General features: G+C 44.3%; 1 protein-coding gene across 10 annotated transcripts in view; it reads left to right on the forward strand.

Moving 5' to 3' along the window:
- Window positions 1-14,116, forward strand: part of CEP170B (centrosomal protein 170B) — a 54,160-nt gene that overhangs the window by 31,130 nt on the left and 8,914 nt on the right. For 3 of the 10 annotated variants that reach the window (XM_086895657.1, XM_086895658.1, XM_023927434.2), the window contains exons 9-14: window positions 1,196-1,258; window positions 2,148-2,899; window positions 4,896-5,081; window positions 5,271-5,379; window positions 6,780-8,555; window positions 11,761-12,010. In XM_086895657.1, coding sequence (XP_086751783.1) covers window positions 1,196-1,258; window positions 2,148-2,899; window positions 4,896-5,081; window positions 5,271-5,379; window positions 6,780-8,555; window positions 11,761-12,010 — 3,136 coding nt within the window. The remainder of the gene's footprint in view (window positions 1-1,195; window positions 1,259-2,147; window positions 2,900-4,895; window positions 5,082-5,270; window positions 5,380-6,779; window positions 8,556-11,760; window positions 12,011-14,116) is intronic. The other 7 variants (XM_086895659.1, XM_086895660.1, XM_023927437.2 and 4 more) reach the window with 3 other exon arrangements.

Here is a 14,116-nt window from a genome sequence, read left to right on the forward strand (position 1 = left end):
ATATGAAGAGTTTTATGTATTACACTTCCTAATTGCTGTTTTGGGTACATGTTTTTTGGAACCCTGTATGGTCATAAAGGTGTTGTACTCAGCCATAGGGTTTGGCATGGCATGGAAATTCAACTACTTTGTTGGCCATTGCTTAGTTCTAGTCCTTCCCAATAAGGGACAGTGTTTAGGTGCCTGGTTTGGTTATTTAGGGTCTTATTTTCAGTGTACTGTGACTGTGTGATGAAAGGGTTTGTGCTGGGATTTTTTATGTTGCTATCATACTGGATTTTGTTGACTTACTGGAGAACATTGTCAGGGATAGAAATGTGCTTCAGTGGTTTTGCTTTTTCCTCTTGGAGAAGACTAGAGAGTTGGGCAGCTGTTGCAGTTGTGATGCACAGGAACACTAGAGACTGGCTGCATTTGCGTCTCTACAGTCCATAAGGCATGGAAAGAAGCTGAGGTAATTCACTGTGTAATTTGCATATCAAGAAATCAACGCTGGACATTTGATTAAAACATAGAGTGTTGATGGCCTGAGGAGCTGGTCCGCCTCTGCTTTAGCAGGTGTCATTTATCTACGATAGCTGTGTAACGTGTTCTTCTGGCAGGGCTAATTTTGAAGATGACTTGGAGACTACTGCTGGCTGCTTACCAGGTTTGGGTCTCCAGGATCAGAAATGCCCACCTTTGGGGCTATCTGACATTTGTTCACTTCCAGCAACAATGTGGTGAATGTAAAGCCTGGTATCAAGACTACAGGGTGCTCAGGTCTTAGCAGCTTGAAGGGATGTGCATGGTGTTCTGCTGGGGCATCTGTGAGCATGGTGCATGTTTTCCTTGTGTCCTCACCATTTTGCATTCATCAGACCTCTTAGTCAAGACCTTTAATTTAAGAACTTTCCCTTCCAAGGGTGAAGCTTATCAGCCCTCAGGGCACAATGCAAAGTTTGCTGGCTTTCTTCATGAGTGTATTAGGAAACTCTTCATAGAATTGACTCCTGGGTTGAATGGACCTTGCATTAAATCCTAATCTTTCACAGTTAACTTGATGTAATAAATGGTCTTCACCCATGAGTCTGGAGAACTTGCTAAGTAGGTTTGAGCAGTTTTCCTTCAAACACGTGGTGTTTTAGCCAGTATATCTTGCTACATATTACAGTCTAGAGCGCAGAGACCTCTTTCCCCGTTCTCCCGATGACAGGTTCCTGGTCGTTGACTGAATCGTGTTGTGTGCCTTCACACCCGTTTCCTTCTCCAAAAAAAGGTTTGTTTTTTGTTTTATTTTTAACTTTTTGTTTTAATTTTACCTTTTTGTTTTACTTAAACTTACTTTCTGAGAGTCCTGAGCTAAGGTACTGAGGGGCTGGCAGGCACTGATACATAGGGACAGTTGTAAAGATGGTTGTTGCTAAAATAAGTGAAAATAATTATAAACTTAGTTTAAGCTTAGTGAACTCTTCAGTAATGATTTAACCTTTGCTTGGCTGGTGATAGGCTGGTGTAACTCATGGGGGTGTCATGGTGTGGTTCTTAAATCTCCTGGAAGAGTAAAGAATTCTGCAAATTAACTTTTCTGTTAGCCTCTGGTTTATTTCCCCTTGTAGAAGATGGTGAGGTGACATGGGTGCTCAGATATGCATGTACTTGTAATGCTCTGATCTGGTTTCATTGTGGGTATTTGGTTTCATAGGATGCAGTGTGAGGGTTTTATTTCCTGATCCTGCAGAGATATTTCTGCTCTCAAAACCCAGTGAGGTTGGTCTTGGACTACAGTAATTGGATAGAATGGCAAAATAATCTCATAATTTTTATTTAAATTGAAAAAAAAAAAAGAAACAAAACATTAATTGTGTAAACCAGTCACCATTACAAAATCAGGAATCCATGAGGTTGAAAGTACTTCTTGAATTCTTTTTAAATAAATAATAACCTTGGTAGCCAACCAGTGGTGAAAAGTGGGGTCAGGAGACATCTGCCTTCTCTTTTATTTCTTATGATGGGGTGCCATCCCTGTACCACACAGATGTCTTTGGAGTTTTTTAATCTTCTAGAATGCTTTTCATGTAACTGAAATGATAAATATCAACTGTGAGGTCATGACAGGCCCACGGCAACTGAGAGTAGAAGGTCAAACCTACATACCTTGTTTCCAGGAAACAGGCACGAGGACGGAACGCAGAGCGACACCGAAGACCCCAAGGCGGAGAAGGAGACGACAACGACGGGTGGGGAACGTCCAACAGAGCAGACGAGGCTGCAGCGCCAGATGAGGCGTGACCCCCACGAGATGCTGCACAACAAGCAGGCCTTTGTCATCGAGTTCTTCGAGGACACACCGCGGAAGAAGAGGTCCCAGTCCTTCACGCACAGCGCTCACTCATCCCAGAGCGACACGGATCCGGGGCTGAAGAACAAGGTTGAGAAGCGCAAGAATACGTTGCCAGCGGAGAAGCTGGGAAATTCAGTGCCACCATCCCACCTCGCCGCCCAGGCGGGCAAACCCACCACCAACTCCTGCGGGACCCAAAGAACGAGCTCCTTCAAGAGGGAGAAGACAGAGGACCGGATCAACTCTTCATCCTCCTCTGCTCCCAGAGCCAAAAGTTACGGGAGCGTTGGGAGGAAGTCAAAAATGGCTCAGGATTTTATGGCTGAGTACTTGCGTGAAACTGCTCAGCCTGGGAAGCCAAACGCTGAGAAACCAGCCCCTGCGCCGGTGCCGGCAGCTCCACGCGTGGTTATATCCTCAGAGCCAGAGCCTGCCTCTGCTCCACCTCCAGAGGCAAAGTCTGCCCAGGGCAGGAGGAATGATGAGGAAGACAGTGTAAGTGAGACAGGCACGTACACCATTGAGACAGAGTCGCAGGACAAAGAGGTGGAGGAAGCACGAAAAATGATAGATCAGGTAAATGCTTTTCTGTGCTTGGGCAGTGAGCTGAGGGCTGAAGGCTTGGAGGGCCTAAATTAACTCTTGCCATGCAGGGATGCAGTTGGGTGCAGCAGGGCACTGTAGTTAGGGGTGGAAAATCAGCCTGGGTGACCTGTGCAAAGAATAGGCCCCAACAAATTGTGATGCTTGTCTTTAAAAAATCCCATCAAAACAACAAAACATCAAAACAAAAAAAACGCAGAGTAGAAGAAGGTAAAATGTGTCCATGGCAAAGAGCTGCTTGCTTAAAAAAAAATGGAATTTGGCAAAAGTGAAAGAGTGGATTTGCCATCTGTTCAGAGAAAGAGCAACACCTGAATAAAGATCAGATCCTGCTGACAGCTGTGGCTGGAACAGCTCTGCTCTCTAGGACTGCTCCCAAGCCTCTGCCTTGGCAGTGCCTCACCTCCCGCTGCTCTGGGGATGGGAGCTGCAGCCCATCACTGGTGCATCATCCCATGGTAGGCCACAGGAAATGCCAAGGGCTGGTGCTTACAAGCCTTAGTGGCAGATGTTTCTGTATTTGGCTGTGCATGATTTGAAAGGCAGTGCTTGCTGTCAGGGCAAGCAGCAGCTGGCTGAGATAGCCAAGGGTATGATCTAGGGCAGAGGCAATCCCAGATGGATCTGTACTTGTTTAGATTTTGCAGAGTGAATGATTGCCTAAAAACTAAGCTCCAGAGATGAGGGAGGCTTAAGAAGAACCCATCCAACTAACCAACCTCAGGGCAAACCAAAGGTTGGCTGATTTTCAGGTTTGACTCTTATCTGTGGTCAATTATGAAAACAAAACTGGCAAGTTGTTATGAAGATATAGTGAAATGCAGTCAGGAGGATGGCAAAGTTTAAAGGAAGCCTTAATTTAACGTGGTTTTAAAGCTTTGTATACAGTGTTTATGAGCCTGGATCTAGCTTCTCTCTTTTGTTTTTTATTACCTTTGTTCCTTACACCTTGTTTGAAATGTGATCGGAAGCTTTCAGGGCATGGTCACAGCAGGGTCCTAGTCCTGACATTAGATTGACTAATTGTTCTGGTGGGGAAATATGAGGGGAAATGCCACAAAAATACAAATATTTTTGGGGAGTAGTCTTGGCAGCCATGTGACACTGCAGACAAACTGTCCAGCTTCTGGTCCTGACTGTGGCGTAGACTTGGTGCAGTGCAGACCGGCCACTTGTGAAAGAGCTGATAACTGAACCTCAGTGTTTCTGTCCAGGAAGAAAGAAAATGAATTCTGGACTTGCTTAGGTTCTAAGGTGTGTCTGTTCTTTAGTCCTCCACCATTGCAAGCACATTTTTTTAACATTAGTGAGAGTGGAGATCTTTATGGCAGTCTCTGTGCAGCCAAGGCACCCTCTGTGGTCGTATCTTCCTCTGAACTTCTTGCAGTCAAGTGAGAGGAACAGGGCCTTCTGAGGCATGAGTCTTGGTCACTCCCCATAGGAAGGCCTGCTTATCTTCAGGGGGAGTCTATCCAATGAGCTCAAACACTCACCCATCTCAGAGGTGCATCCTTTCCCAGTTCCTTGTGGCTGTGCAAGGCTGCTTTGCTCAGCCCACTCACAGCTAGTCTATAAAAGGCACTGGGGATGGAGCTTTTCCATTTTCTCTGTCGAAATCTTCATGAATGAGCCAATAAATAGCTTTCCTGACACTCATCCTAAATTTCTCTGGGCTGAAAAGGGACTCCTGTTCAGTGAAAGTTACTGGTGCTAAAGGCAACACCCCTGAATAATGAGGGAGAGAGGAAAGGTGGGTGTGAGTGGAATTCTATGATTAAATACATTTAAAGCTGCTACTGTAGAGTACAGAAGAAAATTATTTACATAGTTTGCATGGAAGCCCTGGCAAGTGTTTCTGGGCCCTTGGGATCATAATTTGTGTGTGACTAATGTTTCACAGATTTGGATTTTTGGCTAATGTTTTTTTGTTTTGTTGCATTTTAATATTCCCATACAAACATCTTTTCAGGTTTTCGGTGTTCTTGAATCGCCTGAATTTTCCAGAATCTCTTCAGCTTTTAGACCAATAATTAAAGGTGAAAAAGATGACTCCAGTTCTCAGCATCTAATCAGTGAAAATGGCACTAGTCAGAAGTCATCCTTGCTCCAGGCATTTTCCTCAAAAGCTGTGAATGGGTCTCAGGCTGAAGCGCAGGTATGGGCAGTCCAGGAGGATTTCCTGGGATGGTGGAGGTGTAGATGGATTTTCTGTCTGAATGTAAATGTAATGTGTAGCTTGATTTCCATTTTGAACAGACTGAGTGATGTCAGTATGAGAGATTTTTTGGCTAGGATTTTGTGTACAAGCCCTCTTTCTGACCTCATCTTCCCCACCTTGTTGTAGATGTCTGCAGCATCTCAAGGGAATCAGAAGTGGGTGTCAAGGTGGGCGAGCCTTGCGGATAGTTACTCTGACTCTGGATCTGTCTCTGGGCAGGGTGATGGAAGTGCAGGTAAGTCTCATCTGACACTGTGGCTTGAGGGTATCTGAATCTAAACCAGGATGGTAGAAAAAGCAGAAATTAAGGGCGTTTGTGCATCTGGCTGTATCTTACTTTCTGCTTTAGATACAGTAGTTGGAGATGGGAAGCACAGAGTGAATAGTTCACGGTGGACTGAAGACAGGGAGAGCCTCTGGTTTGCATTTGGGAGTTATTCAAGAGGTTCTTAAATATTAGGTTTGACATGACTGAAGGGAACTGGGAAGGAGAAAGCTTTTAAGGGCTTTGGGTGTTAACTAGCCCCAAGCTGTGATTCCTTAGACTGCCTTATGATGCCAGACTCCTTTGCACATAGCCTTGGAGTTAGTTCCTGACTTGCATGTTTTTTGTGTGCTTCTCTTGTGTCTGGCTGTGCTGAGAATTTAGACTGTTCTGGGGTTTGCTGTCAATTGGCAGATTTAAAGGGTGGACATCATCATAGAGAGCTGGATATGGTGGAGAAAGGAAATTGGCAGATACCAGACTCTCATCGTAACTTGGAAGACACCTTATGGACTCTGTGATCCTCTTGGTGTATGAGAAAAGGAGAAGAGCACTTTGTTGGCTTTTGCAAATATTTTCAACTTTTTTTGGTTGGGATTACTTGTCATACCTTCTTGCCATTGACAGGTGTAGATAGATCAGTAAAAATCAGAAGAAAACTTTGTTTCAGAGATCATTGCCACTGTTTTCACACCATGTAGGATACCTAACTCCTGGAGTGCTTCTAATACTACCACAGCCAAATAACCAGTTATCCTGGTATTTAAAGGTGGTATCAGATATGGAGGCCTAGCCAGCAGCATGGGAGAAATAGGAACACTCTTTGTATGGAGTGTGTCCCTGCTGATAAGCCCACACATGCTGGGGCAGTGAGCTCTAATTCAGAACCTCTTGATTACTACAGGGTCTTTCTCCTGGGACTTTGCTCTGCGATGTGAGTGTAGGAGAGCCTGTACTGTGGAAAACACCATCTATTTAGTCAAATGGGCAATGTTGTTTAGAATGGTATTTAACACTGCATCACTGCTGTCTGATGGCTTTTCATCTCATTCCTGTGGCCTGACTGATGCTAGATGCCAGCAATGTCATTATGCTCCATAGTGCTTGTACTGAGAGGTATATTATGGGAGAATGAATCTGACATACAGTGTGATTCAGCAAAGGAATTAAGTTTAATGTCTGTATTGATAAAACCAAGGGAGCAGGGACCAGCCAGGGCTTGCTGATGTCCATATTACATAAAATCTTAGTTCTAAGCACATCTTGCGAGTGCTTTTGTGGTCTTGCACTTTGCAGGATCAAGCTCTTCATAAACAAATAAGTGGCACGGTTTTAGAGTAATTGATTCTTTTCCAATTAACTCCCTTCAGAAAGTGGGGCACCTCCAAAACCTGGGGAACCTGAAAACTCTGTGCCCTCAAGAACAAGGCGCCTTCTTCCCCAACTCCCACCAAGTGATAAATCAGACAGCCCCACTCCCACAGTCCTGGTGTGCCAGGAGTCCTATTCTGAGGTTACCAAGAGAACCATTGTGAAGGATCACTGTGTGGAAGCCTATGGTGATTCCAGCAGCCGCCTCTTCATCCAAGAAGACCTGGATCCAGATAGCCTCAGTGATGCCAGCAGATCTGATGATGGCTTCAGCACGGAAAAAGGCAAGAAATATAAAGAGAACAGCAAAATGCTAGAGCAGATGAGGGAAGACAGTAGATCAGAGAGCCAGCAGCCAGGAGCCTCCCGGATTTCTCATGTGAGAGCTGTGAGTGAGCCAGTTTCTACTTCGTTCTACATTGGTGATGACAGCAATGATGCAGGGGTTCCCTCCAAGCTCTCTCTGACTGTGTCCCACACTCAAGCAGACAAGGACAGCAAGGATCCAGAGTTTTCCTTCAAGTGTGCTGGCACACCAGTTCCTGGAAAGCCACCAGTCAAAGATGTTAGTGCTTATATAAATACAGCTGGAAAAGTTGTCATTTCCCTCCATCAGAGTCTTCCTCAAGATCAAGAAAACATGTCAGGAAAGGAAACAGTGTCTTTTGTTAGACAGGAAAGTTTTACCAAAGATAAATCAAGCAGTGGTGTTCCTCAAAATAAACTCCCACATATTTCAAGTCACCCTCTGCTTAAAGATTTAGAGGCTGTTCGGTCAACTCGTATGGACTTTAGTCAGGACACTCATCTTCTGCTTAAGGACACTGAAACTGCCTTGGCAGCACTGGAAGCCAAATTGCTTGGTCAAAGCCAACAGCTGGAGGCCTCGGAAGCTGCTGGTCAGCTGGAGGACTCCTTGTCAGGGGACTCAGATGTAGACACGGCTAGCACAGTCAGCTTGGTGAGTGGCAAAAACGTCCCAGCGAGTGCCCCGAAACGCAAAGCAGTCACGAGCTTGCAGAAGGAGAAATCTTCCTCCACGCCATCCATCCAGGACCAGTGTGGGCAGCCCAGCGCGCGGGACAGGCTGACGGAGAAGCGGAAAACACAAGCGCCAGAGGCACCAAACCGACCAGAGGCCACCAAACGCTTCCAGATGAAGCGGAGTTCTGGGACTCGAGGATCACTTGACTTCACAGATGACGAGAGAAGTTCAAACTCACCCTACCTTCCAGTCCCAGATGCGGTTGTGTCTGACCACGAGCACTCGGTAACCCGGCCTGTTCCCAGGAGGAAACCTTACACTCAGGCCACCAAGGAGGACCAGAGCAAAACGACCTCAAACGTGCAGAAAATCCAGCAGGTTCTCACCCGGTCCAACAGTTTATCCACCCCACGGCCCACAAGGGCCTCAAAGCTACGCCGTGCCCGGCTGGGAGATGCTTCAGACAACGAATGCGTGGATGCTGAGAAAACAGCCTCCAACTCGGACGCTGCTGCTCAGGGCACCAAGCAGCCCACGGAGACAAAGAAGCTCTCCCGGCTGGACATCCTGGCCATGCCCAGGAAACGGGCAGGTTCATTTACAGTGCCCAGTGACTCGGAGACGGCGCAGTCGAGGACGGGGTTTTCGGGCCGCAGCGCGGAGTCCTATCGGAAGACGGGCGTTTCGGAGGTGAGAGCTGCAGCCAGGAAAACAGCAGCTGCTGCCTCTGCCAAGCAGCCTTTCAGCAGGACGCGTTCAAGCAGTGTCAAGTATTCCTCCTCATCATCCTGTAAGTGCTCCTGCTTTATATTTCTCCCCTCTTCCCCTGTTTCTGACTTACAGGCTGCACATGGTTGCCAAGGATTAGTATCACAGTAGTAGAGGTGCTGCCTTGGTGAGTACAAAAGTCTGCAATAATGAGCAGCATGGATGTTGAGATTTCCTGTGGGTTTGGAGACAGCAGAGCACTCTCACACTCAGTGAGATGGTATTGTGGTGATGTCTGTGAGGACACTACAAATAGCTTTTTTTTTTTCTTTTCCCCAGTGATTTTGTTTTATGAACAACAAGTTGCCATTTGACAGTTGGCCATAGTCTCATTTGAAAATTATAATTTAATGCCTTTCTAGTGCTACAAGAAGTTCTGTTCTGTTTGTAAGATTCAAAGTTTTCTCCCAGAGAACTTACAATGGTATTGGTGACAGCTGAAGTCCAAGGTGGCAGGTTTGAAAGCATCTAAAATAGGAGAACAAGAAATAAATGTCCCTGTGTTGTCAAAGCTGTTCCCTTGTTCTTCCTGTAAATGTAAATACAGAGCCAGACACTGCATCTTGATTAGCCCAAGGGATTGATACTTTTGTGTATTTTGACTCACTTTTGCCATAACTAAGGCAGGTTCATAGTTGTGATTCCCATGAGGCAGAGGTGTGGGGACTACATTGCCCTGTAGTTGAGCACTCAACAGACACTTGAAATACCAGCATTTGTCATATCAAAATCAATTAAGAAGTAGGAAAATTCAGATGATAACTCTAGGATGGTTATTGGTAAGAGATTGTCCCTGAAACATTTGGTGTGAGTTCAGGTCTATGCCCGAGGTCCTTGACCTGCCATGGATGTGGCAAAGCAAATGTGTTTGCTTAGGATTTTAGGAATGATTGGTAGCCAAAGGGACAGGAAAAACCCTGTGGATGGATTTCTCAGTCCTGTTGAGAGGAATGCTATTTTCAGCAGCTTCATGATTTTGTAAGGGGTATTGGAGTTCTGGATGTCCGTTAATATATATCTTTGTACAGCTCAACTATTTATCCCTTTTGCAGTATTCATTTTTATTGCATGCTAAAAATGTTATTTGCTGCTTGTTTTGATTTGGATTGTTTCAGTTCATTCAGCTTCACCTTTAACTTTAGTGATTTTTTTTCTTACACACTTGTATATGCATGTAAATCAGAATGTGATCAAGCTAAAAGAGTATGTACAGTCTCTTCTCTTGCCTTTTTTTGAGATGATGCTACTATTAACTTCTTGTTAAACAATAACAAATTTAAGCAAGATAATGTGGTCAGAGTTTTCCAAACAGGAGGTGCACTTTGCACTTCCTCTGCCTTTGGACCACAGCTTCAGATCATTCGGAGAAAAATGATAAGTGTTGGCCAGTTCTTTATTCAAATGAATTGGTTTTTGATTTCCACAGCCCTGTAGCAGCATTCTAACACCTTTCCTTGTCCATAGTTGCAGCAGATGATGCTAATCCTTCCTCTGAATTAGTTGCTCTTAAAATACTAACCTCCTAATTCCATGATAGGATTGTGAACCCTGCGCAAGCTCTAAGTACATGCTGGTGTATTTCAAGCTTCATTGTGCTTGTTGTGATGCATGCTCCTGTACTAATGCTGTTATAGACATAGTAAATCAGCAGCTAGAACTCCCTTCCTGCAGCAAGAGTGACATGTTGTTAAACTGGACTATTGCACTGTGCCATCAAGACTTTTTTTAGCATGATACAGCAATCCTTGAAAGCTTTGAGTGTGAAGCCTAGGGGATAAGGATGTGGCTAAAATATTCCAGGAGTTCTTAGCATTTAGGTAACCACAGGAGTTCCCAACACTCCCAGTGGGAGAAAGTTAATCTCGCTAGTGGAGGAACAGCATAAACTGTCTGCCTGTGAGACAGGAAATGCCAGTATATTATTGGGCTATCTGAAGTAGCTTTCTGTGAAAAGTCACAGATAACATCAGAATAATCCAAGTTACCAGTTCTGAAATCTAAAGGCCTGTCTCCCCTGCTCCTCCCACAATTTGTTTACTCATGATAATTTAAATGATACTGAGGGAGATGATTCTGATTTCCCTTGGCGTACAGAGATGGAAAAAGAGTCACATCATTTTAAAATTGCTGTTCAGTGACAGGGTGACCTCTTGATTCTAAAACTGCATTTAAAAAAAAAAAAGAGATACAACTCTATGAATTGAATATGAGCAAATCTATTTTTATTATACACATATAAATCCTAAGCCAAGGCATTGTTGTAGCTATGGATGAGATAACAATGTCTAGGAATACTTCTTTCACTATACAGTAATTACCCATAGTTTTCTGCCTGCATCTTACATGCCAAATTAGTTGGTTTGGTTTGTATGATGTATGATGCTGGCTTAATTCACATGTAGTGTTTCAGTGTTAGGATTGTCTTGGTAACACAGTGAAGTTTTTCGGTGTTGTAATTCTAAATAACTCGTCTGGTTCTGTGTGTGGTGGGCCTTCATTCTCCAGGGATGGACAGAAGGGAATGAAGCAGTACCTGTAGAGAGTATAGTGAGGCAGCAAACATTGGGAGCCCAGTTTTCAAATAAAGACACCTTGACATTTCCCATGCAAGGAAGATCTGGGTGTCTACAGGTCTGCAGAACAAGTTGGGATAAGTGGGCAGCTTCCACTTGGCTCCAGGGCTTGGAGCCAGTCCTGACTGTGAACACTTTCTTGTAGAGTGTCATTAATGGTAAATTGCAAGGCAGGAGGTGAACACAGGGTGTGGACTCTTGCAAATAACACCAAGCACCGCAGTCTAATCCAAAGCCCCTCCTTCTGCTTGTACTTGAAACTAATTAGAACAGTATCTGCAGGCTTGAAAATTGGGCTCTCTTTAGAAAAGGACTTCTGTGGGACTATGAGGAGTGTGAAATGTGTGCTACTTATACACAGAGCTTCTGTGCATGGAAAGCCAAGTCTGTGGTAATAATTTACTACAGTGGAAGCATTAACACAGTCATTATGATTTTCCATTGGAATTTCCCACTCCAAATTTGTACAGTGAATGGGATCCATATAGGGGCTCAGCTTTGAAATAAGCTCAGAGAATGTGGTGTTTTAACTTAAGATGTGCACAGAAACTCTCTTTTCCTTGTGCTCTTGGGCTAGTTTTGTGTTACCTTTCAGCCTTTTGTAGTTACTCTTGACTACTGTCCTTGGTCTGAAACCAATTCATTTTTTATAAGCATCAAGGCGGAGACCACAGGGTTCAGATTACACTTCTACTTCGGAGGAGGAATATGGCTCAAATCACAGCTCCCCTAAACACAAACGCTCCCATACTTCAACAGCCACACAAACACCGCGGATACGTGGCTCTGGGCTGGGCAAGCAGAAGCTCAATGGCAGAGAAACGGATGATGATGAAGATTTTGATGACAACCCTGACCCCTACAACTTCATGGCACAGACAGCAGAGATAGCAGAAATAGCCAGGTGAGGTGGGGCTTTATCTGTTAACCTGTGTGTTGAAAATGGGTTGTTTTATCCTTGGTGTTCAAATCAAACCCAAGTGTTGGGGTAGAAGGAGAGGCTCTCTCCCATTGTTTGTGTGCCCACATCTCCTTTATTGAACATTGACTTGGATGGTTTTCATGAACCTTTACAGCCTGGATGTGCTGGTTTTACCTTGTATCTGCAAAAGGCCAAGGTGCAGGGCATTGTCTCTTGGTTTGTTTCTTGTTCAAGCTGTGGGAAGTCTAACTTTATACCTGCAGATCTGCTCTCTGCTGAAAGACACTATGTGTGCGTGGCATGGTTGGTGTGAACTCTCCTAATTCTCTGCAGAGGAAGTCAAATGGGTTAGCAAAGACTGAATATGTAAACTGTTGAAGCTGCTTTGCCTGAAGCTGGTGAAGGAGCAGTAAGAAATCACTTCAGGGCAGAAACCTCTTTGCTTGGCACAACCGAATCTGAACTTGTCTAGACCTTGTATATAAATGAATCGTTGCTTAGCTTGATGTCCCTGGATACGGTACTGCTGTGTACTGATGGTGGTCTGATGGTTGCCTGGAGGACCTCAGCAATAAAGCAAATAGATTCTTTTTTTAAACAGTGGCATTTGAGGTTTGTCATCTCTAATATGCAACTGTGTTATGCCAACTTTCCAGAAATACTGGTCTTCCATTGTACTGGCCATACTTGAAATACTTTTGCCTGAGGACGCTGCCTTGTGTCTGCTTTTGGCACATCGCCCTCGCCGCTCCGTGCTCACCTCGAAAGAGCTTTTCTTGCCTGAAAGTTGCTGTCAAGCTGCTAGAAAGTGTGTCAGCCTTCAAATCAGGCTGCTCTACCTGTGCTACACGAAGCCTGCATGTGTGAGATGCCGGCTTCCCTCCCAGCAGCATTCCCAGCAGCGGGGAGCGCTCCGGCTCTCGGCAGCTATAAATAAAGGGTAGCGTCAGACTCGTCTGGCGCTGCACTGTGCAGGGCTCTGCCCCAGACTCTGCCTGGTAATTGCAGTTCTGATTTCCCTGGCTGCTCCCAAATTAACTGGGAGGGGTTTAGAGGAGTCAGGGAGAGTTAAAAGGGAAAATGCCACTTGTTTAGAGTACTGAATCACATAATGGAAGTGTTTGGTGACAGCTCTGTCCAAACCAGCACAGAGAGGGGTTACCTTATGCAGGCAGCTCAAATTACATTTTATTAGTTCAACTATGCCTGTTCTTTCCAAGGAAATGTTTTGATGAACTGACAGTTTTATCGCATTGCTTGTTTTCCTTGTGGATCCCTTCCAGCTTGGAATATTCCATAATAATGTTGTTTTTGTTGTTGTTGGGTGGCGTGTTTTGGGGATTTTTTTGGTCGGTTGTTTTGTTTTTTTTCCATTAGAAGAAGACAGTTGTTTCAGATGAAGCCGACTACCTGTAAGATTATTTTTTCTCTTGGAAGTTTTCCTTTAAAATTACCACAACAGCTACTTTTGGTATAAATGGTTTTTTTTAAAGCTGTATTACCAACAATCCAGAGACTTAGGAGCTGTTTTTGAGCTCTAGAGCAGATAGAGCAAGGTGCTGCCAACACCAGGTGTTAACTGGACACCTGTCAAGGGGCTTGAAGTTTCAAGATCTGGTTTCTGAAAACCAGATCCCTCTAAGGATGTCATACTTATCCTCAAAATCCCTCAGCTCTTCTGGAGAATGTGGAGGCATATTGTGGTTTTCAGTCTACAGACCACAAGGAAAAGAGAAATTAAGTTTTTTTTCTTTAAGTAAAAAAAATAAAAATAAAAACAATAAATATATATTTCTCCTTTATGTACTTTTTAATGGGAAACGAAGAGGACCCAAGAAGAGAAATTAACTGTATTGTATTGAAAAAACTAACAAACAAGAGAAAGATGTAGAGTGGATGGGTGAGGGAGCAATAATGTAAAATTTCTTTGTGGATTGTCTCCAATACTTCCTGTCAGTGTGTAGTCACTAGAATTTGCTTTATATCAATTCTCCACTTTGAAGCTGGATTCAGGAAGGAAGGGAATTTATTTTGTATTCAGCCAGAATGTTCCTCAGCACCCTGCCAAGGCACCCCAAAAAGCCCCAC

Source organism: Cyanistes caeruleus, chromosome 6 (assembly GCF_971803275.1).
Source record: "Cyanistes caeruleus chromosome 6, bCyaCae1.hap1.1, whole genome shotgun sequence".
In the NCBI taxonomy this organism is placed as follows: domain Eukaryota; kingdom Metazoa; phylum Chordata; class Aves; order Passeriformes; family Paridae; genus Cyanistes; species Cyanistes caeruleus.